General features: G+C 41.2%; 2 protein-coding genes and 1 long non-coding RNA gene across 3 annotated transcripts in view; 1 reads left to right on the forward strand and 2 right to left on the reverse strand.

Moving 5' to 3' along the window:
• Positions 1-18,412, reverse strand: LOC142009547 (leukocyte elastase inhibitor-like). Its single transcript, XM_074987767.1, has 7 exons — positions 18,283-18,412; positions 16,107-16,283; positions 12,602-12,739; positions 11,188-11,305; positions 10,403-10,545; positions 8,753-8,920; positions 1-6,688 (listed from the first exon to the last, which is right to left on the reverse strand). The coding sequence occupies exons 2-7, from the start codon at positions 16,272-16,274 to the stop codon at positions 6,287-6,289; spliced, it is 1,137 nt and encodes a 378-aa protein (XP_074843868.1). The 5' UTR covers positions 16,275-16,283; positions 18,283-18,412; the 3' UTR covers positions 1-6,286.
• The window catches only part of LOC142009548 (uncharacterized), an 8,990-nt gene continuing 1,570 nt past the window's right edge, over positions 18,308-25,727 (forward strand). Inside the window, exons 1-2 of the long non-coding RNA XR_012644509.1 lie at positions 18,308-18,419; positions 19,613-19,874. This is a non-coding gene — a long non-coding RNA (uncharacterized LOC142009548). The remainder of the gene's footprint in view (positions 18,420-19,612; positions 19,875-25,727) is intronic.
• Positions 22,845-25,727, reverse strand: part of LOC142009546 (serpin B6-like) — a 17,825-nt gene continuing 14,942 nt past the window's right edge. Inside the window, exons 7-8 of the mRNA XM_074987766.1 lie at positions 24,920-25,087; positions 22,845-24,088 (exon numbers count right to left, since the gene is read on the reverse strand). Coding sequence (XP_074843867.1) covers positions 23,684-24,088; positions 24,920-25,087 — 573 coding nt within the window. The 3' untranslated portion in view covers positions 22,845-23,683. The remainder of the gene's footprint in view (positions 24,089-24,919; positions 25,088-25,727) is intronic.

The raw sequence follows: 25,727 nt of genomic DNA on the forward strand, positions 1-25,727 counted from the left end.
GTGGAAGAAGAATCTTTATTTGGCATGCCAAGTAAGGTGCAGGGGGATCTCTCCTCAAAGCCTGCACACCTTGCAACAAGCAGTGTGCAATACTTATACCTCTCTCCTCCTTTGTTCACCCCCTCCCAACAAACCAGGGGAGAGTTTCTCATAATTCCCTTATCCACTCCCCCAGCTCAAACTGAATTCTTACTGGTCTTATGCCATTCCGCTCTGGTAATTCCCTATTGAGCAGGAGGTCAAGTACCAATAGATTATTAACAAAAAGTAAATTACAGGAAGGTAGAGTTATTCGGTCATATAGAACATGAACAGGATCTCATTAACAAAACAATACTGAAAATTAAGGAGGATTCACTAACAATGCTAAATTCAATATTGAACCTTATGAGAACATCAATAAGCATTCATTTACAAAACAATGTCTCTATGAGATCAGAATATAATAATGTTTCCCGTGCCAACAATGCCGAAAATGACTGAGAATTCACCACATCCCTGGGTAAACTGTACGACTGGTTAATTAGCATCACTGTTAAATATTTGCACTTTATTTCCCATGTGTATGTGTCTAACTTCACCTTCTAGCTTTTGTTATACATGTGTTTGCTAGAATAAAGAATAGCTGGTGAAACAAACTTTAAAAGGTAACAGAGAGATAGCCATGCTAGTCTATATACTATCAAAACAAAAGAGCAGCCAGTAGCACTTTGAAGACTAACAAAATAATTTATTAGGTGATGAGCTTTCATGGGTCAGACCCACTTCTTCAGACCATAGCCATACCAGAACAGACTCAATATTTAAGGCACAGAGAACACAAATAGTCATCAAGGATGACAGATCCAGAAAAAATATTGTCAAGGTGAGCAAATCAGAGAGTACAGGGGCAGAAGGGGGCGGGGTCAATAAAGAATTAGATAAAGCCAAGTATGCATAAGAGACCCTACAATGACCTAGAAAATTTCTATCCCAGTTCAAACCACGTGTTAATGTGTCAAATTTGAATATAAAAGAGAATTCAGCAGCCTCTTTTTCCAAACTGTTGTGAAAATTTCTCTTCAGTAAGATGCAAACGCTCAGGTTATTAACGTAATGGCCCACTCCATTAAAGCGTTGACTGACAGGTTTGTGAATCAGGAGTGTTTTTATGTCTGTTTTGTGCCCATTAATTCTTTGTCTAAGAAAGTTTGAATTCTGTCCCATATACAAAGCAGCTGGGCCTTGTTGGCACATGATGGCATATGTTAGTTAAGGAACATAAGAATGTGCCCATGATTCTGTGAATAACCTGGTTAGGTCCAGTGATAGTATCTCCAGAATAGATATGTGAACAAAGCTGGCAACGGGCCTTGTTGCAAGGAAAAGTTCAGACTGGTGTCCCTGCAGTATAGACTGTGGTTGTTGGAGAGAATCCTCATAAGACTGGGAGGTTATCTGTAGGCGAGCACAGGCCTGTCACCTAGGGCCTTCTGGAGTGTGGCATCCTGATTAAGGATAGGGTGTAGGTCTTTAATAATGCGCTGCAGTGGTTTGAATTTGGGGCTGTGGGTAATGACCAGTGGTGTTCTGTTCTTGGTTTTTTTGGGCCTATCATGGAGTAGCTCGTCTCTGGGTATTCGTGTGGCCCTATCGATTTGTTTTTTAATTCTCCTGGTGGGTAATTCAGGTTTATGAATATTTGGTGAAGATCTCGTAGTTTTCAGTCTCTGTCAGAAGAATCAGAGCAAATGTGATTGTACCTATGGGCTTGACTGTAAACAGTGAATCTAAGTGTGTGTGCAGGATGGAAGCTAGAAGCGTGTAGGTAAGTATAGCGATCAGTGGGTTTCTGGTAGAGTGTGGTAACGCGAGAGATACATTTCCTGGACACTACAGTACAAATCAAGGATGGCCTGATTGGTACCACACTCTACCAGCTATAAAATAACAAATTAAGAAAAGTGAGGATAGCAGCTCACTCAAACAACATACAAACTTCAGAAGCAGAAAGAGCCAATCATATTAGTTGAATAATCTAATGAATGAATTGAATATTATTCAAATAAATTACTTGATGGAAATTATTTCCATTATTTGCTCAGCTCTCTTGTTACCAGATGAGAAAACCTACTTGCTAAACACTGGAGGTTGTCCAGAACTTTTTAAAGAAATATTGATAAAATCCCTTCCCTCACCTCCACTCCAGTTTCCCTGTGCTATTTTCCAAAAGAGGGAGTTAAGCCTCAATTAACATATGGACTTAATCATTTTATTTGTCGTGGGCAGTCTCTCATTTCTTGGAAGTTCTTGTTTGCATAAGCTACATAATATTTTTCATAATTAAATGTAAAATAAAATCTTTTTGGATGGATTTGCTGCTATTTATTTGACAATGCTATAGGTTATGGCCAACACTAAGGATGCAGAAAAGGCATTAATTTTAGTATTCTGATAATTTCATTGCACTTTTTCCCTTCATGTAATAGAACAATGTTCACATGTATGTGTATACAGATAGATGGAAATTCCTATAACCATTTGGGAAGCTCCAGATAGCGTGCCAGAATTAGGTACAGTTTAACTATGGTAAGAAAGAGTGTCCAAGACCCAGATTTTGATGTCAGTTACACCAATCTAATCCCAAATCAAGTGGTTTCAATTGAGTTGCTCTGGATTTATACCAGAATCTGGTTAAAAGTCTCTTTCTGAGATATGTCCATAAATTGGCAAGCAAGCTTGATGCAGTTGATCATATATTTGCTCATATACAAAGGCTATGAAATGTTGACAGAAAATGTGGTTTAATATTAAATCTTCTATGATTCTATAATTAGATGCTTAAACAACCCAATTTAGTTAACTTCTAAATTCAGAAGACTTAAACCTGCAGAAGTCCTGCAGAATACAAAGCTTAGTTTGCAGAAAGAGCACTTCCAAGTTTACAAGTCAGATGATGAGCAAATGTCAGCATTCCTCTGGTATCTCATGGGCATGTCTGTTGGAAGCAGAGTTGTCATAGAGGCCACGCAAGCAGCAAAGCTAAGTCCAACTTACTCATCATTTCAAAAGCAGCGTACATTATGTTCTGCATTTTATGGCACATGGCAGTTTCTGTTCAGGAGAGACCAACCCAAAGCAAAATGATACCCTTTAGAAATGCTTTATCCTCAGAGAAATTTTTGTGGCTTTCTATATTGTACTGCCTTATTATCAAGGTGTGAATGAAAAAGTTAATTTTCAAATATTTGCCAATCCTTTTCCAGGGAGGCAAGCACATGTCTATTTTCCAAGTAATACATAGGATGAGAACTTTAAACTATATGGTAGGTTTTGTGTATGTGACTGTGCTTTGGCCATGATGTGTGCCTGAAGTTAGACCCCTGATTCCATATTCGGGCCTCTATTTTGCTGTTATCATTTAGGTATATGATTGTTTTTACTATTAAAATGTCACATCTTGTGCATAAAATGTAATGTGGACAGATGGCTTTTAAAAAAATACAACCATTTATTTGTTCTCATGAGAATAGTAAGATTCACAAAGAAATAAAGAATTAGGCTCACAGAATATGCAAGAGATTATACAGTTAATGCGTAGAAATAGCTGTGCAGAATAAACAAGTAATTGTGCAGACTAATAATACCAACAGGAAGCAATGGTAGGACATTAGCAGTACATAAGCACACAGGGCTGGGGACAAACTTTGCTGGACCCTGAGCAATGAGTGGGTAGGTGGGTGGGTGTGGGGACAGGGAGGGGGACCTCAACTTTAGGACTGCCTAGGAGGGCAAGGCCTTGGGCAGAAGGGGAGGCCTAGGGGCTAACTTTCCTCAGCCATTAGTGCTGCCCAGAGTGCCCTGAGTAGGGCTTTAGTGGTGATTCAAAGGGCCCAGGGTGCCAGCCACACCTGCTGCAGCAGTGGAAGCCCAGAACCCTGCACTGTTTTAAATTGCCAGGTCTCAAGCCAGCTGCTCCCTTGGATCTCCCCTCCCGCCCCCTCTGTCAGCAGCCCTGTAAGTACCAGTTCCTAGAAGTCAAACTGTTATTAAATGCAAAAACCCTATCCCAAGACAAAGCTCCATGTATACCCTGCAGTAGTTGTTCCAACGCTATTATGTGCATGTGAAACCTGGACAACATACACGCATCATTTGAAGGCACGTGAACAGTATCGTCAATGCTGCCTCAGCGGAATCCTAAATATCTCTTGGGAGGATAGGCACAAGAACACTAGTGTCCTGGAAGAGTCAAACATGACCAGCATTGAAGCCATTATCATTCATCCACAACTTCGTTGGACTGGTCACGTGGTTCAGATGTCCGATCAGTGCCTCCCAAAACAGATTCTGTTCTCCGAATTGGAGGAAGGATGAAGGAGCATTGGGAAGCGATATGAGGGCATGCTGAAGGCACACATCAAAAAGTGCAGCATCAGTGTTGACACTTGGGAGAACCTTGCCTAAGACTGTCCCCAGTGGAGAACGGTAATCCGTGAGGAGGTGTCGCAGTTTGAGAGGTCCTGCCACAGTGCAGACAGGAGAGGAAGAAAAGAGTGTCAAAAACTGCTCCCTGCCCCTCCAACAACAACTAACACCTGCCTCTTCTCTGATAAGATCTGCTGCTCCAGAATTGGGCTGATCAGCCATTAATGGACTCACAAATAGGAGGGTGACATGAAGATGTCTTAGTCATTATCAACTGACCACCAAAAAGAAGATTAATATGCATAAAGTGCACTTACGGCATTGGAAACAGCTCCATAGGAGTGCTCTGGAAAGCTAGAATTCTTCCCATGTTGATATTACAGTTTTAGGCCAAGACTGCATGCCACTTTAGAAAGTTAGTTTCAACTACAAGTTGAACCTCTCTAATCCGGCACCCTTGGGACATGACCAGTGCTAGATGAGAGAATATGCTGGACCAGCGGAATTACCAACACTTCCACTGTCTACTGGGCTCTTAAAAGACATTTAGGGGTAAATTAAATCTAAATAACAGCCCAGAACACAAAGCCAGGACTGGTGGCTGGAAACAAACTTTATAGGACTTCAGGAAACTTGGCCATACCCATGATAAGTAGTCATCCAGCGAACTAAAATCATTCCAGATTACAGATGTTGCTGGATGAGAGTGTGCTGGACTAGAGAATTTCTACCTGTATTTGAAAAATCTTTCAAGACCTCCCAAAATCTCCATACATTTTAAATGGATAAATCAAGTTTAATTTTTTTTTAAAAACATACAGAAGCATTCTCTTAAAAAAATTAAAAATTGTCTACCCCCACTCAGCCTCCTCATTCAGAAGCAATATCATACGAGACTTCTGAATCTGCAACTGTAAGGATTACAGATGTTTAAATAACTTATTGCTTTCTCTAAGAATAGAAAGCCTCACTAGACAAATGCCATTTGGCCTTTCATCCCAAGACATAATAGGACCCATGCAGCTGTTGTGCCTTGTGGTGCCAAACACCATTTTGTTCAAAGACCTATAAAAGAAGTCTGAGGAAGGAAACACCTTGCAAATTTGTCATGCCGACCATGCACACTGAATTGTTGGATTGAAGTCAACAGACAGAAGAATTACATCAAAGGGAAGTCACTGGCATTTCACAAAACTCACTTTAGGGCATTGGTTCCCAACCTGGAGTCCACAGACTCCTGGAGTTCTGTTGGGGTTTTGCAGGGGATCTAGGAAAAAAATTGAAGATCAATAAAAATGATCATAGAAAATGAGTTTTAAATAAACTGTAAAGTTACAATCATTATTTTAAATTAAATATATTCCAATAACGTTATTAATTGCTGTCCGTAAATCTATGTTGTGGTTTCTTTTCTCTTTTAATGAAGTGTATATAGAGGCTAGAATTGGCTTTGCTAGGGGTCCATGAATAGTTTGGGAGGGTGATTGAGGGTCCACAAATGGTCTGAGGGGGGTGTTTCGGGGGCTGGCATTACTGGAAAGGTTGGGAACCACTCTTTCAGGGGATTTTCTGACCCAAGTAGCTGCCTCAAAGAATCCTAAAAAGTATTGTGTTCAATTCTGATTCACCTTTATTAGAAGTTCAACTGTATTGAGCAAGCAGACCTTGTCAGCCCTATGAGTCATTGCATAAGGCACAGCCATCATTTCTAAGGAATTAGCAAAGGAGCCCTGGAAGGATCTTAGGTATCAATTTCAGAGTAGTCGTTTAATTGTGAAATGCAGAATTTCAATGAAAATTAGTAAGAACTTAATTACAAGTTCTCACTGGTTGAAGAGAAAATGGGAACAGGTCCTCAACTATAGCTCTCTCTTCTCTTTTATGGAGAAGTATACCTGCCCAAGAAAAGTATGCTTTGTGATGGGTTGTGACGGATGAAGAAAAGAAAAGGGTGATCAGCATTGAACTCCTCTTCCATAAACATGCAGAAATTAGCAATGGCAGCAGTGGCAGCTGCAGCTTCTGTGCCTTCTTCATTCACTTCTATGAAGGACTTGTGTACAATTTTGGATAGAAAGATGTCTCGTGCGCCTGACATCCCAGATAAGTCAGCCTTGCCGCTGTCAAATATATCCTGGAGGCCGAGACCAGATAAATCTGATTTAAGGTCATAGCTGTCTTCCAGTTTAAATTTAGGCAGATGCACGTGAGTATCAATGGGACGCATATTTTGTGGACGTGTCCATTCCTGGAGATTTTCTAAGGTGAGATGCTTCTCTAGCTAGAATTACAAGCACAAAGATGATTAAATTGTGTAATCAGATTCTGAAATACCACCAGTGCAAAAGTATGTCTTCTAAAAACATTTAAAAGGCAACACAGTTTATACCAATATATAAAAACAAAGTAAAGTGAATAGAGACAACAAATATGATTAAGGGACAGAAGTACAAGATCTGTGAGAAGAGGCTGAGGGATTTGGGCCTAGTTAGTTTACAGAAGAGAAGACTGAGGGGTGATTTAATAGCAGCCTTCAACTTCCTGTAGGGGTCCTTTAAGGAGGATGGAGAGAAACTGTTCTCAGTGGTGACAGAGGGCAGAACAAGGACCAATGGTCTGAAGTTACAGGAGAGGAGTAGGTTGGACATTAGGATAAATTGCTTCACCAGCAGAGTGGTGAAGCACTGGAATGCGTTGCCGACAGAGATGGTGGATTCTCCATCCCTAGAGGTCTTCAAGTCCTGACTTGACAAGGTCCTGGCTGTAATGACTTAGTTGGGGTTGATCCTGCTTGAAGCAGGGGGCTAAACTAGATGACCTCCTGAGGTCCCTTCCGACCCTATGATTCTAAGGCTATGTCTACACTAGCCCAAAACTTCGAAATGGCCATACAAATGGCCATTTCAAAGTTTACTAGTGAAGCGCTGAAATACATATTCAGTGCCTCATTAGAATGCCGGCAGCCATGGCACTTCAAAACTGATGCGGCTCGCCATCACGCAGCTCGGCCAGACGGGTCTCCTTTTCGAAAGGACCCCAGCAACTTCAAAATCTCCTTATTCCTAACAGCAGATAGGAATAAGGGGATTTCGAAGTTGCCAGGGTCCTTTTAAAAAGGAGCCCCGTCTGGATGAGCCGTGTCAATTTTTAAGTGCCATGGCTGCCAGCATTCTAATGAGGCGCTGAATATGTATTTCAGCGCTTCACTAGTAAACTTTGAAATGGCCATTTGTATGGCCATTTCGAAGTTTTGGGCTAGTGTAGACACAGCCTAAGAGACATAGAAGTCAAACTCTGATATTTGCTACTCCTGTATAAACCCACAGTAATTCTATTAAATTCTGTGAAGTTACTGCAAAGTTACACCCTAGTTACCAAGATCAGAATCTGATCCAAAGTATCCAATTTTAAATCACAGGATTTTCCTTTTTGCTACTCTGCACAAAGGAGTTAAAGAAATACTGTACTAGAGATTAAAAAAAGAAATCCTATCACTTTTCACCTAACTACGTGGAAGTGTATATCACTACAACCTTATAATGAAAATAATGACCACTCAAAGGGAACTACTGTCTTGACCTTTCAGTAATGATAATCAGCTTCACCACTTGAAAGCATATATAATAAGACATCTGAAGAAGCTAAAAGATAAAATCTACCATTTAAAAAAATTCATATTAATTATTAGATGTAACCTATTTTATTTCCACTTTGTCAGTTACCTTGTGGCTCAGTTCTGAGCATAAATTAATTGTTTAAAGTTTTTGCAGCACTTTGACAAAGAGAGGGCTGCTGTAAGTACCACTGGCTGCCACCAGATTTATAAGACAATCAGGAGGATATAAGGAAACTTCTGCCCTACTCCAGGCAAACCTCCTACACCAGCAGAAGGGAGAGGATTACCTTAGCATACCCTACACCCACCCAACTTGCGAGGAGCCCCCTCCTCCGAACGGACCTTCTTGTGGGAAGTAAAATGGTCTCCACATCCCAGTTCCTCCAACAAGCATGACACAAAGCAGATGCACTGCCCCCTGCAGACCAGCCCTATCTTGTCCTATTTGATCAGGAAAACCTTTCTACCATTCAAATTAATAACAACGATGAAGCAATTGAGAACCATCAGAGAGTGGTGTTACCTGGACACAGCAGGATTTTCCTCTTTTATTAATCCCTATCTTTTACCATTCTGTTTGTAGGATGACCAGGTGAAGGCACAATGTTGAAGGTTACAATTTGTGGCCCTCTGACAGAGTGAAAGACAGACTAAAACCAGGGTTCTGTATTACATGAAAACTCTGAAACGCCATCCAAGCAGACAGTGAGATTAGTTTATGTAAATCACCTGCTGGAGTCCAGTGGAGTCGTCATCAATGTTATCAGGTAAGATGACGATCATGCTGAGTTCTTTTCCATCATAGGGAAGCTCTAACACACGACATGTCAGTTCTGGGATGTACCCAAAAGGGAATTTCTCTTTCTGATACATCATTTGCACAGTCTTTTTTTCATTCTTGATAGTTTACAAAAAATACAGAAAAAAATAAATACATGTTTTTCGTAAGCCGAAAGAAGACCGGCATGTTAAAAATCCGACTTCATTATCAATGTTAACAACAACAGCTTAGATTAAAATAGACTTAAAATCTAAATTGCTTTTCACTATATGGTTTGCTCCCTCTGCCCTCCTCAGTCATCTTAGGCAACGAAAACATACACTGATCATATTCACAAATGCTTGATTAACAGCTCTTTGATTACATGGTGCTATATAAATGCTAAGTATTATTATGCTCAGTTTTGCTTTTGGTTTCTCTTGGCTAGCATGATGCTTTGACTACAGAAACTACACCAGATTCTTCATTCAATTGTAGCTCCTCCACACTCCAAGACTGTCTAGAGGAGGTGCTGCTGTCAGCAGCATCATGCAAATGGAGGCACTCAACAATGCAAATGGTGCTCATTTGCATAGTTGTGCAAGATCGCTATCCCAGCAGAGGCTTCTGTTGCTACAAAACAAGCTGTGTATACAAGGTTCTGTTGGTGAACCCCCCCCTCCTTTTGGCAGCCCCTTATGCCTCATTTTCTTCAGGAATAAGGGGCTGCCAACCCCGGGGGTGGGGGTTTGCTGACAGAACCCTATCTACATGGCATGTTTTGTTCCGACAGAAGCCTCTGCTGGGAGAGCGATCTCGTGTGAGTATACAAATGAGGTGCACAACTGTGCAAATGAAAGGCTATTTGCGTTGTCAAGTGCCCCCATTTTCAGAACGCTGCCACAGCTGCAGCCCATCTAGACGTAGCCCAATAGGGGCCATAGACTGCATTGATGGCCTGTTAGAAAAAAGCATAACAGCTATCTCCAGGCACTAGAGTACTATTATGTTGCTCCGTACGGTCTATATGTGCCAACTCTCCAAGACTGAGCTGGAATCTCCATGAATTTGTCTTTAAAGATTATGTCATACGATGAAACCTACAGGAACACGTCCAACCAAAATTACCAACCAGTAAGGTTTCTACCACTGTTTGTGGCTTTAGGGGCACATATGACAAGGGCAGAAACCTTGTCCAAAGTATGTGGTGGTTCAGCTGTGCTCAATCAGCATAAATGCTTCCGGGTGAAAGCACAACTTAAAGCTCTTAAAAGCACAAATATAAAGCTTGAGAAAAGCAGGTCCCTTGCCAAAGACAGAGTATGGGAGAGGTAAAATGTACCTTAATGCCACATTTTCCTCCATTCTCACATCCCTCTAGAACACGGAGAAGCAGTATAACACAGAAGCTAGCCCACTGACCTCAGGAAACTGTTTATAGCCAAACAAAACTGAACAAAATTTGAGAGAAAAACCATGAAAATGTTTCTATTCATATTTGGCTTATAATTTTTAAAATTTTTGTGAAAACTTTAATATGAGACCTAAATTACCCAACAGCTTCCCTATATAGATATTCTGCTACAAGCAAAAGATAAGAGCAAGTTATCTACATTTACCTTATTTAATCGAAATGGCATTTGTTTTGTGTCTGTTTCTTTAAATTTCTCAGCCCATTTTCCTTTGAAATAAATAGCATTCACCAACACTAGTTTGGTCATATTATTCACTGAGCTCTCAGACAACAGATTGGGGATTTTACCTTCAAAGAAATAAAAACATCATTACATGACTTTATATGGTACATGTTTACATTTTATAATATCCACTGTCTCAATTCACGAAAAGATTTCTCATTTTCCCATGATACAAATAAAGTGTATTTAAGTGCTGTTCTGTTGTACTATATTACATGATGCTTCATATCAGAGTCTTAGTCCCTATATAACTGCATACAAATGTAACCCCTAACAGCCAAATTTTTCAGAAATGCTTCATTTTGAGGGCGCTCAACTCAACTGAACCTAATTTTCAAAAAGTAGTGACTGTATGCCATTTAGCAATAGGGCTTCTTTTTAAGTACCTGCAGTTGGACACCTAAAATTTAAGACTACATGATTTAGGAATCTATAAGACCCACCAAAATTTTCAAAATCAGGTGCCTACACTTATCTTCTAAATCCACACTGAAGCACCTACTTTGGCAACTGTTATCCTTAATGTATGAAAATGCAAATATCTTTTGAGCTATTTAGCTACCAAAACTCCATCCTGGTTTTACCAGCCTTGCTGTTGGCTGGTAAAACCAGATGTAACAATTTTACTGGCAACAGAAAAGGAGAATGTATCCTTACTGAGTAGCCACTAAAAGATGCCATTTACTTAACTAATCAAAATCTCTTACCTTCAGTCTGCTCCACTACCCACTGGTTAATTTGTTTCCTTGCTTCATTTGAAGCATGCAGAAAATCAACCATAGCCAAATCAGCTCCATATAATTTATGAGTCTTAGTCAAGAAGTCCTAGAATAAACAAGCAGTTTTCATTGTGCACATCTTTATAGCTACATTAGAGCTACGTTTGGAAGGACTACATTTGCTTCAGTATCTTTTGGTAAGCTTCTCTTTCATCAGGCATATAAAACCTGCAGAAAAGACGTCATCAGCAATAATAAATGAAATTTCCATATTAGCAAAGCAAGAAAAATGGTGCTTGTTAGAGTTTGACTTAAGGATCTTTGGCTTGTATATTCTGACCTATAAGGGTTACAATTTGTATTTTAACTGTTATATATCTTAGCATTTTGAATTGCTACTATCATTGAATCATTACTGTCTGACCTGTCCATTTTAGACACATACCACCTTCTCATAATTTCCCAGAACTGTGAACATTTAAATTGACAGATAGGAATTTTTTTTAAATGTCTGCCAAAACTATTAAAAAAATAGACTTCTGCCTAGCCTATTTGGAGTCTAGTGAAGCAACCCTAACTTAGGCTGGCTCTGTAATCTGTGCAGCTTGATGCTTGGGTGAACTCTTACATTTTTTTAATTTTGTTTTGTACAGGTACAGGTGACCAACACTAATATTTCAATGCTCCCATCATGCACGAATATGAACTAATTGCATATTATTGTTGTTTCCCTGTTAGACTTTTTAAACTAGGTGAAATTCACCCCCTTGCAACAAGGCCATACAAGCCTAGGCAGTACTGAACTCCCACTGAGAGTGCAAGTGGGACACACGTAGCCATGAGACCTCATGTAGGGTCTCTGTGTAGAGGTGAATTTTACCTATGGAGGGTACGTTGGTTTTAACATACATCAGATCATATACCACTGAACTAACTTGTGGGTGGGATTTGCAAAAATACTTCAGTGGTATAGCAGCACAAGTGATGTTGAAAATCAATGGCAGTTAGGCACCTAACTGCCATTTGTGCCTACAAAATGCCCTCCACCCCCATATTTACAGACTGATTAATTTGATGGCTAGATGCATGAAGGATATCACACTTCTACTTCCCAAAAGAAAGTGCTAAATTTTCAGTCAAAAATGTTTGTCTTGACCTCTAATTTTTTCATCTTATAATATACCACAAATTGTGTCATTCTGCTTGGAATTAATCAATAACATGGCAGTAATGCTAATATTAGATTTAAAATCAAATTGCATTATTAAGATAAAGCCTATTCCAGTGGGAGTTTTGCCACTGCCATGAAGATGGACAGGAGCAGGCCCTGACAGAAAGGGGATGGCCGAGTTTTGAAAAATTCTACAGAAATTCTGTCACATGAGCTTCTGAATGAACTTACTGCCAAAAAACTGTAAGTCTTCTCTCCATAAAGTCGATTGGCAAGCTTCAACAGATAGGAAACTCCACTTCTGTAGATGTCAGAGGTCAGGGTCTGAAATCTTGAATGAAGCTCTTCAACATCATCAAAATGAAGGGTCTGGATTAAAAGAAATTATCTGGCCATCAGTCACATAGTCTAAAATGTGTATACATGAATACAGAATACTTGGGAGATACTATTTGATCAGGCCTTTGAAGTCAAGAAAAACAAACAATGTTTGCTTCCAATTGCAAGCTACTGAAAACCATTTGGAAATTTCAGCTAGTGCAAAATCAAGGGTTGACTTTGTAACAATTCAAATGTATCACCTTCCTTAGTCATTTGCACTGTCTATTAGTCTGATTTTGGGTGCAATTCAAGCTGTTTATTTTAATCTATAAATGGGTTGGCAGCTCTCCTCTTATGTGCCGTCCAACTATAGAGATCTGCTGGAACATTGATATTAGTCCCCAGATATTAAATCTGGATATAATGTAGTGCCAATGAAGGGGATTGTCAGCTCTCAAATTCACTTCTCCTTGTGGTTTGGCTCCTGCAGAGCACACTGCAAGCCCTGTCTGTTCTCTCAGACCTTACCTGAACACGTGAATAAGATGATCATGAGCTGATTTGTGTTTAATAGATTAAGCTAATGTAAATGCTGCCACATAGTACTGGCTAATAATTTAAAAATGAAATATATTACTGTATTTTCTCTTTAAGAGCATACTTCCTCTCTGAGTGATTCTCAGAGACAAATTACCCAGAAAGGGGGTATCTACTCGGGGGTGCACAAAATGATGGGCGGACCCCCAGGAGGGTGAAATTTTGTAAGGTGGGTGCAGCACAATTGGCTGCTGGATCTCAGGCTCATCCATCAAGTTAAAAACAAATATTCCAACATGTTATGTAAGTATATATATATTTAACATTTATATATATATTATATTAAGATACTTTGTTATATATTAAAGTTTTTATATTCTACATACTTATTTTCTTACACATACTGAAAGGTTATTTTTTTTCATATGAACATAAATGAAACTTCTGTCAGTTTTGATTATATTAAACAGGTGGAGGGGGCCCTGCTGATGGTAGGGCTGAAAAATGGTGCCCGACAGAAAAACTTTGTTCACCCTGATCTACCTGACTAGCTGGGCTGATACGAGTGGATATACTGGAGCTAGGGGTCTGGGAACTGCTGCAACACCACCCTAGCTTGAAGTGGTTTCCAGACACTGGGTTTACAGTTCAGTGTACTGAGCACTCCCACTACAAAACACAGAAATATGTGGACAGAGCTAAAGTAAACCAGAGTCCACACTTAGGCCACAGTCTAGAGACCTTATTCAAAGCTCATTAATCTCTATGGAAAGATTCCTATTGACTTCAGTGGGCTTTGACTGAGACCTAGGTGTCCTGTAGAGTTTCAAACTGTTTTGTATAGATGAAAAGATGCAGTATTAAGGCACCGTGAAATGGGACCATGGTCACAGAAACAAATATCTTTATACATTCAAATTAAGATCTGCGGTAGCTATAATCTTTCCCACAAGCTTCTCTCCCCCCAATGATGTCATACTGTATTTTTGTAAATATTTCAAATTACTTTGAATTAGAACATAGAGCATTGCAGATGAGCATATTGAAACTTGTCTGCATTTTTTAGTCCGTTTTGTGCTATTTCTGCTCTCAGTAGATTCAACCTGGATTGATCGTAAATTTAATTTATAAGCTGGAATGGGTATTAGTTTCTGTACAAAGTTCATGGCTGACAGGTGATGATTAAATGGTTTTATTGTTGTAATAAAGAACTCAGAACTGCCTAATAATAAAGAGCCTCTCCTAAAACCAATAATACAAAGGAGACAGTATTCTTAAACAAATATATTGTGACCCTGAGCACAGGGTATTCAAACCACAACTTCAAGTGGCATTGCAATAAAACAGGAAACCAGTAACGGTTAATCCTTTTAAGCAATAAATCCCATGTGGAATTGGTACCATTGCTGCCATCCATAATTTTTGTAATAAATACTAATTTTGAAATCACATCTCTGAAACTAGAATTTAATGTACAGGAAATATTCACTGCACTAGTTAGTGCAATTTGCACCTTGTTTATAGCCTAAATTTTATAAAGGCTGAACACAGAGCTCTCTTCTTCAACCCTTGTTTACATTCAATGGTATTAGCACCTGCTGAGTCCTCCCATTGATTTCACTAGAATTGGGCTAAGCACAGTAATAAAACAAATTGAAAACATCAAAGCTTTTGTTATTAAAAATGTGGCTAATGTAAAGTTATGTGGAAATAGCTGGTTAAAGCCTATTGAACTCAAAGGGAGTCTTTCCACTGACTTCTGTGGGCTCTGGATCAAGGCCATAAAGTTCAAAATATGGTGAAAAAACAAAATGCAGTATGTTTTTAAGTTCAGGATGGCTAGGCCACACTCTCAGAAAACCATCATCCAGAATAATCCATGACGCTCTCAAATGGAACCTGCGAGGAAAAGGCAAAAGAGGAAGACCTCTGACAGCATGGACAAGATCTACTGAGACTGAAGGACAACAACTGGGGTACTCCTGGAGTCAGCTGGAAGTTTTGTCCTGACCAAGACAAAGTGAAGTGGAGGGGACTTGTAGGTGACCTATGCTCCTCTCAGAGTACAAGGGTTTAAGTAGTAGTGTGTGCTTAAGGCCCAAATCTGAAGAAGATCTCTGTGTAGCTTGAAATCTTGTCTTTTTCACCAACACAAGTTGGTCTGATAAAAGATATTACCTCCTCCATCTGGTTTGTCTAATATCCTGGGACTGACAGGGCTAGAACATTGCAAACATCATCAACTGTGACTGGACTGAAATACGATTTCAGTCTTATTTGTTGTATGTGCCTTGCGGGAGAGAATATTCATGTCATTTTACAAAATTCATAACCTACCGGCAAGGCACAGGCATGCACTTTATGTTTAAGGAGTCAGGGCAGTGAACTGAGTTTGTGTTTTTTAACATGCCAGCAGCAGCACGTATTACAAAATTACAGATTTCTTGGCCAGGGCTCCAAAGAGGTTTTTGCTGGCTTGGGGCAAAATCTGAAACAGCAGCTCTCCTCTCCCTTTCAGAAATCAGTGAGGAGAAGTGGAGTAGAGAGTGAACCCACCCTATACTCACCCACAGCAGTGCTTGTCTTGTGGGGCTGGGTCTTGCTCCTCACTTCCAGCACTGTGACCAAGCACACAAGGCCACAATAGCATTCAGTTTGTGGTTCCTTTCAAACTGGGAACCTGGGCAACCCTGCTCCAACCGTCAAAAGGCATGGAAATTAATTAAAAGTAATTTTGTTCAAGGCCTTCATCAAATTGTTTAGTGACTGAATGGAGTGGGAAACATAATATGAAGGATCAAAGAATTCTTGTATTTTTTTCTTTTAAAATATTTATTTTCCTTAACATGAAAAATGAAAAGACAAATTTTCTGCTGACCTTCAACAGCTGTCTCTCTGTGTTACTTTTGGCCCCTAAAAGAACCATGGCCATTGCAGCAGAAATACAGACTGGCGAGAAGAAGATATTTCCTGTTGGTTTGGTTTCACTCAACTTTCTAAACAGATCAAGAGCAAAGCGAGTGTTTGCATTACTCAATTGCTCCATGGTTACAAGCTGAAAAATAAAACAAATGCAATCAGGGCTTCCAGTAGTGATTTTTCAAAAACTGGAAGTCTTGTTTGACACAGGACAAAGGTGAAATTAACAAAAGAGCATTTGTAAAATATAGAAGAAATCAGGAATGTTAACTGCAGTTTACTTCTCTCAGACATTAACAAGTTCACATAAATGTATATAGTAGCAAGGAAATTGCCTACACCTAACACCCTGATCACACCAACCTTACAAATGTTACATAATACACCTCCTTAGACCCTGATCTCTAAATCTGGAACAAATTAAGTTTAAGTTCTCTTTACTCTAAATTCACAACAAGACATGGTCACAACAACTGCTGGGTAACCTCCTCTTTGCCTTCCCACCAATGCATTTAGTAATTGTAATACACTAAGACCATCTAACGCAGTAGTCTCGTCTCCATCTCATCTCCAATCTGGTTCTATTGAGCAGACCATAATAAATTAAGGTCCAGATCCTCCAAAGACTTAGTAACTTCGATTGTTTAACTTTGAGAACACATTGAATTCCTTGAGACAACTCGCAAGCAAACATGTACCTAAATTTTTGCAAGATCAGTGACTGAAAATGGAACTAAATGTGTGTGAGAGTTGGAGCTTTGAAATCAAAAGTGAAATACAGAACATACCAAGTCAGCCTGATGCTGAAAAATCTTTGTGTTCATTGATTTAAATTGCCCCATTTCTTTTGTTTATCTATACCTAGATGCAAATCCCCCACTGATATCAAGGGAAGTGAGGTCTGCAGGATTTAGCCATTTATGATTCATTTTAAACTTTATATAGCTGATACTTTTGCTCAGCAATATTTTTAAAATGTGTTTTTGTCCTATATGCCCTCCCCCATACTTAGTTAGAACACCACCCTGCTATGGTAGTTCTTCCTAAATTCTAAAATGTGTGATTATGACTTTAACTGACAGCAGGGAAACAGATTTCCAAAATAACAAGCAATCCTGTAGCACCTTAAAGACTTAACAAGTTTATTTATTAGGTAATGAGCTTTTAGGCATAAGATCCACTTCCTCAGATTTGGATTAGGCTTTTTTCCAAAAGTTACCAACTCCTGGATAACGTTTGCAATTCAGCTTTGTCTAATTCTCTACTAAAAATGAATTTAACAAGGGTGTTTCTAGTATCCCCCCACATCCAATAATGCAGCGATTTGTTTCAGTCTTTCATAAATTTCCTACCTCTCTCTCCTCTCCACTAACATGAAGAGATACTAAAGCTGGTTAAAGAACAGAACAGGTGAGCAATTAATAAAAATCAGCCTCCTTCCTTAAAATAGCAATGTTTCATCACATCATTTACCCAGTAACGAACATGGTGAAGACTGATTTTCTTCAGACACAGACTAAAACCAAACCAACTACATCTGGTCCCGTAGATGGAACTAAACTATGTTTTAATCAGAATAAATAAATAACCATCGACATGTTCGTGTTAGCACGAACCACTGCTCCCGCCCTCCCCATTAGGTACCGTAGTTGCTACAGCACAATACTACCGGACTCACTACAGTTTTTAACTGGCCCCCCTTTGCGTCAGGACACTTCTACTTCGCCAAAACCTGGCGTGGACCTGGCTGACTTCTGCCTGCGTGCGGCAGGGAGGGAGCGAGGGAGGCGAACCCTGGGCGAGGAAGGAAGAGGCACTGCTCGCCCTGGCGGGCTGGGGACAGTTGGCCACGGGCGGGCAGGCTCCTGGCGAGCAGTTTCATCTCCCTGGGAGGTGTGGGTGAGGCCCGGCCGTGCTGGGGGTTGCGTATCCCCCGCAGCGCTGTGCGTGGGACCTCTCCAGGCACCCGGGGGAGGTGGGGATAGGCCCGGGCTGCGCTCCCGGAGACCGACTGACGGCGGCCTGAGCGGTCCCAACGCCGGAGCCAATGAGCAGGCAGCTCAGCTCAGCTCAGCTCCCCCTCCCCAGCCGGGGCACGCGGACTGGCGCGAGCTCCGAGCAGGCTCGTGGCTTACCCTGCTGCGGCCGGGGCTGGCGTTCGCTGCCTCTGGTCAGCAGGAGGACGCGGCTCCGGTGACTCGGGCCGGGCTGGGAAGAGCCACTCCGCAGGGGCAGGAAATGCACAGGCCTGGGGCGCGGTGTGACTGCGGGGGTGGGTGTGGCGTCCTCTGCGGGAAGGGCGGAGGCAGCGCGGGGCGGGGGATGGCTCAGACTGAAGGACGGGCGGGGAACGGGAGGAGCAGAGGACCCGGCCAGGGCTGGGGAACCCCTGTTTGGCTGGAGCCAGCTGGGTCGGGGTTGTTGTGGCCCTGGGCGGGTGTCAGCGTAGAGCGGGAAAACGTGCTCAGCTGCTCTGCCTCCTGCCGGACGGGGCTTGCTGCGCCAGGGCTGGGCGGGTGGCTGGTGACTTCCCAGGGTCGCCACAGCCTTTGTGTGAGAGGGGTAGGGCGACCACATTTCCCTGTGGCACGTACGGGTCATTGGTCTCTGGTGATGGGGCGGGGCTGCTGTCCCATGCCTGTGCTCCCCCATCTGTGAAAGACGGGGGATGGGGCTCTGCAGCCTCCTGGTGGGAGGTGGGGAAGGGCAGGGAATGGGGCAGCTGCCCCATGGTGGAGCTCACCAGTGGTGGTTACCATCATGGAGTCCTGGGGGATGGGACAGGCACCCCACAGAGGAGCTCTTTGGCTGTGCCCCAAGGCACGGGACACTAACCTTCAGCTGGGTTCCCTAGCGGTGGAGGCTGCTGCCCTAAGACACCAGGTGCTGGGGAAGAGGAGCCCCACAAAACACAGGACAGTTTGCCCATTTTCTTAGAACAGTTGGGACACCTGTGAGGCAGTTTAAATAAGGGACTGCTGGTAAAAACAGGATGGATTGTCACCCTAGGTTGGGGGCAAGCCCACTCGGTGGGGGAGGAAATGGCAAGAAAGCAGAAAAAAATAAAGTTGTGAAGAGGAAAAGGAGAGAAAGGATATGACAAGACACCAGAGAGGAAAACAGGGATCAGAAAGCTCAGAATGAGGAAGAGGAGAGAAGAGGTGTACGTTTGTCTGACTGCCTGGTGTAATAAACAGAATTGACATTAATAGAATATAAGCAGTCCTACAGCAACTTAAAGACTAACAGATGTATTTATTAGGAAGTAAGCTTTTGTGGGTAAGACCCACTTCTTCAGATTCCAGTTGGGTCTTACCCGTGAAAGCTCATTACCTGATAAACACATTTGTTAGTTTTAAGGTGCTACAGGTCTCCTTGGTTTTTGTGAAGCTTCAATTAACTACCCTGCTGAGATGAATACAATAGTAGACTGATGTGTTTTCCCATCCTGCTCTTTCTCACCAGAAGCATTCTCCCTCCTGGCCCGCAGCACAGCTCACATTGCACCATGGGAGTAAGAGGTTCTACAACCATGCTAGAAGTTCAGACACAATGGTAAACCCATACCCTAACCCAGAGGCAATCCTCTTGTAGCATTCTAAACAATACTCACCAGAAGAGCGCTCTGCACCATTGCTTGACACCTGAAGCCCCAGTGTCCATGAGGAGAGGACTGGATCGAGGTTGAGTATGAAGAGCTCCAGGCTTCCAGGATCAGCTTCCTCAGGTGCCTGCTGAATGCTGGAGTCTTCCTCTTAATCCACCTCCTGCTCCCCCTCTCAGCTCCCTCCAGGGGACAGTCTCCTGAAGAGTACTTGTTAGCTTTGAGGACCACAGTTGGGTCTCTCCTAAAAATGGCATCCAGCTGCTCACAGTAGTGACATGTCTTGGGAAATGACCCAAGTTGCCCATAGCGTAGGTAAAAGAACAGTAGTTGAGTGTGTGCTGAGCAGTCAGACAGAAGCCTTCCCTTCTTTTCCAGCTGGTGAGATGAGCTCCAGGGACTGTAGCCTGCACAGTTGTTGAAGGATTCTTCTGATTGCCTGCAGGATTATTTTACTCAGCATAAAATAGAAAGGCAGAAGACAAGTAGTGAAGCAGTCCTGCTTATTTGTTGTGCATTATGACAGTTGCCCTCTGAAATGTAACTCAATAGCTGAGAAGTTTGGGGTTTCTTAAGTGATTAACTATGGTTATAGGGAAGACTGTCAGGTGAGGTGGTGCATATCTATAGTCCTAGCTATTTATAAGAGTAAGTCTGGTGAATCACTTGGGTTCTGGACAGTGGTGGGCTATACCAAGTGGATATCCAGTAGTGTTCACAGCTTGGCCAATGGGTGGAAGGACTGGCTAGATTAATATAAGCGATGTGTTGTGACTCGTGCTCTCTCTGGGAGGATAGATGGACTGATGGGACCAAGTGACAGACTAAGCCAAGGAAATTTACATTACAAAATAAAGACTCTTCCCCTCCCCCCAGGGAATTAATAAGATGCATGCTACCATCCAGATCACTGTGCTTACATAGTATAGCCCATTTCCACTCCTGCATAGATCATTGGTTTTGACTGTAAAGTCTTCAAGGCAGACACTTTCTTCTTCTGTGACCTTGTGGAGTGCCTACCAGTGCAGTCCCGGTTCTGCTTGGAACTGTTTAGGTTGCATAAGCAGTAGCCCCGAGTGCAAACCTCACCCGTATAAGTATTAACTAATGGCCCCAAAAAACCCTACTGCTTGCAGTAACATTAGTGCAGTACAGTGTGGGGGTTTTTTATTTAAAAAAAGACACAGGAGGGATAAATCTCGCTAAATATTACTACCTAGAGAGGACAAAACTTCCTTCACCAGAGATGAAAAGAGAAGATCCATGCAAGAGGTCTAATTTCTGCAATATATAGCTCCTTGGCCCCTATGGAGAAATGTTCTTACAAAAATCTTTTAAAAAAAAGCCACAATTCCATGTAAGATTCAGACCAACATTCTTGGCCAATAACTGTATGAAATACCTGTAATCTACCACTATAGCTTCACATTCTGACCTCAAATGTGTAGAACTAAACAAGTTTGTAGGACTTTATGCTATGAGAGGACACTGATATTATATTAGTATTTGGTTGGTGATGGGCAAGAAATGACACTGCCAGCTTTACCACTTATCCAAATATCAGAAAATGTCAAATATTTAACTCGTAATGTAGCTAATTCTTTTGCTCCCGTCTTAAGATGTGGGTGGTGAGAGATGTGCTGTTAATAGCTGCACCTGTTAATTCTACCTCAGAGGATGGATGATGTAATTGCTGGGCAGTGGTCCCTTATTTAGTATGGGGAACATCTAGATTGCTGTGAAGGTTGAGGTGAAGTTAATTATCTTGAAAACATACAATTAGCACATTCACGAGATCATTTCACCTACCACAGAAATGCAGCTACATCTCAGAAGAACAGTCTGACCAACCAGTATTGTAGGGGGGCTGTTAGGTTGCATGATGGTTTAAACCTAAGCTCGGATTTGGTCAGAACACCATTGTATACAGCCCCTGCTCTTATTGTCACTGCCTGAGAATGGGACCCTGAAGCATGTGACTCTGGTATTTTCAAATCCTAAACTAAGAAGTAAAACCTTAATCATACTCTGTTTGTTAGTTAAATTCTAAGCTTAATTTTTAAATGCACAGGATTTGAGTAATGGATGTCATTTTAAAAAGAAATATACAAATTACCCCTGAGAGTAAAAATGAAGCTAATTGAGAATTTCCCATAGTTTTCCTGCCAAGTGAAAGAATTATAGACCAAAATCATTGCTGATGGAATTATGAGTAACTCTTCTTAAGCAAGTTGTGTACCCGCTTATGCCACCAATGATTTTGGCTCTGTGGAGGCATTGAGGCACCAAGGATTTAAGATCTAGGGCACTAAAATTGGAAGTCAGCAAGTGTAGGTAGTATTCCACACTCAAGCCTCCCATAATAGTCAGGCCTCCTGTAATAGTTAGAGACCTAGGTATTACTGAAATACATATAATTAAACAGATTTCAATAGTGAACTAGCTCAGCTGGAAGGAGGGGTTTCCTTCAATTTCTCCAGAGTTAAGAAACTGCTGTGATGCATGCTGCAGCCATCTCCCTAGGCAGCTTAGAAGGCCGTAGCTCTTGCCCACATGTACTGTTCCTTTTCACCTAATTAAAGTCAGATTTGTGGATAATGCTGAACCCTCTGTTCTGGGGCCTGTAGGGGCAAAGATTGTGAAGGGGAAGGATTTGCAATTGGTAGAGGGAATGAAAACCTTACACACAATCCAGGGTTGATATCTTACTGCAGTTTATAATACAGTCAAAGGCAATTTTCAACAATGAGGTTTGTATTTACATCCAGCCCAGAAGAGAAAGCTGTGCCCTTGTCTCCTCATGGTTCACTCTGCCAGGTATTCAGAGGCTGTTGGCAAACCTAATTGGAGACTGAAACTGAGTTAGCTGCAGAACTCAGAACAGCACTAAATTATGTATTCATTGCCTCTAAGCATTTCTTGATAGCCAAGTATTAGAAAGGAGAAAATACTGGTCTTCGGTTCAACAGCGAGGCTCCTATTTCTAGTCTTAGAATGGCAGAGCTTGTCCCTGCTAGCTACTGACACGTTTCAATTGCACTACAGCTGAAGAATTGCACCATTAAAAGAAAACAAAGTTAGACTCCACAGCACTTCACAGCAGTTATTTTTATTGATTCAAAGAGGAGAAACAGCAAGAACAAAATCACCGTGTATTTCTAATATGATTGCAGAGATTGTGCATATTTTTTTTTTTGGTTTAGACAAATAATGCTAATCTGCTGAGTTACTGCCTTCCTGGTTTGTTATATTAGATACAAATAGGAGAGCACTTGCATTTGAGTTGTCATATGTGTTCTGAAAGGTCTTTATAATAATCTTTACTATAAAGTAGGACATCTGTCCCATTTCACAAGTCTTTGCGTGTCCCAGGTTAACTTGTGAGAAGGCCCATGCAGGGTGAAATTCTGGCTATTCTGAAGCCATTAGGAAGTTTTACCATTGACGTCAGTGGCATTGACTACATCCCCATAGTCTTGCACAGGCATTTGCTCAGTTACTCCCCATGAATGACGGTTACATCACCATCATTTATACAAATCTGTTAGATATTTATTAAAATGGGGACACACCTAGACATGGAAAACCAGTCCAAAAAATGAGACCAGGGATAAGGGAAATTGCAAAAAAGCATTTGGAGCTCAGCCAAAAAAGCTAGTTGTCTTTTTCCTCTCCCCATAATTTCTTACCACTTGCTGCTAGGCAACCCCATGTATGAGAAGCATGTTTACAGGAGAATATGTACAGACAAGAAGGTATGTATTGAGTAAGTTATTATGGCTAAAGGTGAGCCAGGAGTCAAGCTAAACATCATACATTTATTTAGGTACACAGGAAAGAAGGGGAACTTTCCAGTGAACTATGGCAAATGCCATTTTAAACCTTGCAATTTGGAAATAACATTTTTGAGTTAATGGCAGCATCATTTGTTTTTAGGGGCAACAGAATCTGCCACAGAACAGAATACTGCCAGTAATGTTGTGCCGGATAAAGAACAGAAAAGGATGATCACAAGTGAACTTTGGTACAATCATTGCGCATCGGAACATGACAACTGCAGCAGTAGCAGCTGCTGCTTCAGTGCCTTCTTCATTTACCTCTACAAAGGACTTGTGAACAACCTTGGACAGAACGAGGTCATTGCTGGCTGACATTCCAGATAAATCCGCCTTCCTTCCATCAAACACATCGGCCATTCCCATACTGCTCAGAACAGGCTTCATATCATAAGCTTGCTCCAATTTAAATTTGGGTAAAAACACCCCCACCTCAGTATCATCCATCATTTCTGGATTTAGCCAGTCCGTAAGTTTATCATAGGTAAATTCTCTTTCCAACTACAAGAAAAAAAATCACAAAATTAAAGTGGAAGAAAAGCCATGAATTTATACTGACAAAAAAGGGACTGTGATGTGTTTACTTAGGAGGGATTAGCATCGCCTTCTGGTCTGAGGGATTGCTTTAGTCAGAAGCCAAAAACATTCTTATTCTTTTTCCACTACGATCAAAAGCATGCCACTCTCCAGCAAATTAGTATCAGAGCCCCTTTTTGTACAGTACCATCACAAGACCCACTTTCATGATGACACGTTAATGCAATTGTATGTTGTCACTAGCAATGCAGTGTACTTTGCAGAAGTGGCTACTGTGGTAAAGGCATTACTATTTCCACTGTCCCTTGCCAGTTGGTATCAATATAGCACAGAAACAAAGTACATAGCTCTTGAAGGGAGGAGCAGTTGAGGACTCCCTTGTAAAGCAACTGTTAAGTAGAGCGTTAAGTTGAGGCCCAACCCTCAACAGTTAGAAAAGGATAGAGGGGAAAATTCTTCAAACAGGAAGTCATTTGTGAGAATGGAAGCTCTCCAGGATCTTCCTCAGCCCATCACTCACTACAGTCTGGTTTCATCCCTGGTGACCCTTTCTCTGTTCACAAAGTCTCCCTTTCAGAACTTAACATTTCTCCGGACATCAGAGAGGGCTGATTGTACTTGACAGTGATGCATTGTATTCCCATCTCTTGGGGAACAGATGCAATGCCTCCTCAGCTCTCCCACCCTGTGCTAACCCTGGTAAGTTAAGAGCTGAGGGTTGAATTCACAGATCTAAATGAGTTTTAGTCAAATGCTCTTTTCTAGCAGGATTTGTAGTCAGTACAAGTGCCTTACCTGTTCCAGGCCTGTGGAATTATCTTTGATTTCATCTGGAAGCAGGATGATCATACTAGTCTCATTATCAACATAAGGGAGTTCAAGGATTTTGGTCTGAAAGTCTCCTATATATCTCATGTTAAAATGAGCTTTCTTGTACATCATCTGCACTGGTTTGCTCTCAGTCTTTAAAAAAAAAAAAAGTATTAAGTGTCAACAAGTAATACACAGCCAGCAAGTTGGTATTACATTAAATGAACTGAGATTCATATCACATGGGACATTTGAAACTAGACTGGACAGACCACTAGAAAAACATTGTAGGGAAGGGTCCTAGCCTTGACCTTTGGGGTGGGAGAGAAAAAAAAGAGAATTGTACTAGACTTTTCCATTTGTAATGTGTATGTCCTTGAAATTTACTTTGATGAAAATACCACATGTATTTACAGTGCTTGGTGTATAGCTTCCTACCCATAAAATTGTGAAGACCAGATCTTTGAGCCTGAAAAATTTCATACCTGGATTAAAGGTTTTAATATACCTACATATTTTAATTTTTGTATCAACTGCACACACATCTTCATCTTAAGTATTTTGTTTTTAGATTACTGATCCCTGGAATGCAATCTCAAGAAGTGTTAGATATTTTATTGATGTTAAAAATTACTAAATCCCAGAATTACAGGGCCATGAATGGTTTGGCTTGAAAAGACCATTTGGAAATCCATTATCCCCTACCATTTTTCTTACAGAGCAAAGCTAGTGAGGCCTTATTATTGTCATTCAAAATAAGCAGTAAGTTGAGGAAAATAAGAATTATCCTTAA

Source organism: Carettochelys insculpta, chromosome 2 (genome assembly GCF_033958435.1).
Source record: "Carettochelys insculpta isolate YL-2023 chromosome 2, ASM3395843v1, whole genome shotgun sequence".
NCBI classification, from domain to species: Eukaryota; Metazoa; Chordata; order Testudines; family Carettochelyidae; genus Carettochelys; species Carettochelys insculpta.

What these genes read in the sequence shown, in the direction of transcription:
- LOC142009547 (XM_074987767.1), bottom strand. Translation starts at nt 16,274, where the DNA reads ATGGAGCAATTGAGTAATGCAAACACTCGCTTTGCTCTTGATCTGTTT. An exon ending in AGACTTACAGTTTTTTGGCA is followed by an intron (nt 11,306 to 12,601) that starts GTAAGTTCATTC and finishes TGTTTATTCTAG; the next exon opens with GACTTCTTGACTAAGACTCA. An exon ending in TGCCATTTCGATTAAATAAG is followed by an intron (nt 8,921 to 10,402) that starts GTAAATGTAGAT and finishes TAAACTATCAAG; the next exon opens with AATGAAAAAAAGACTGTGCA.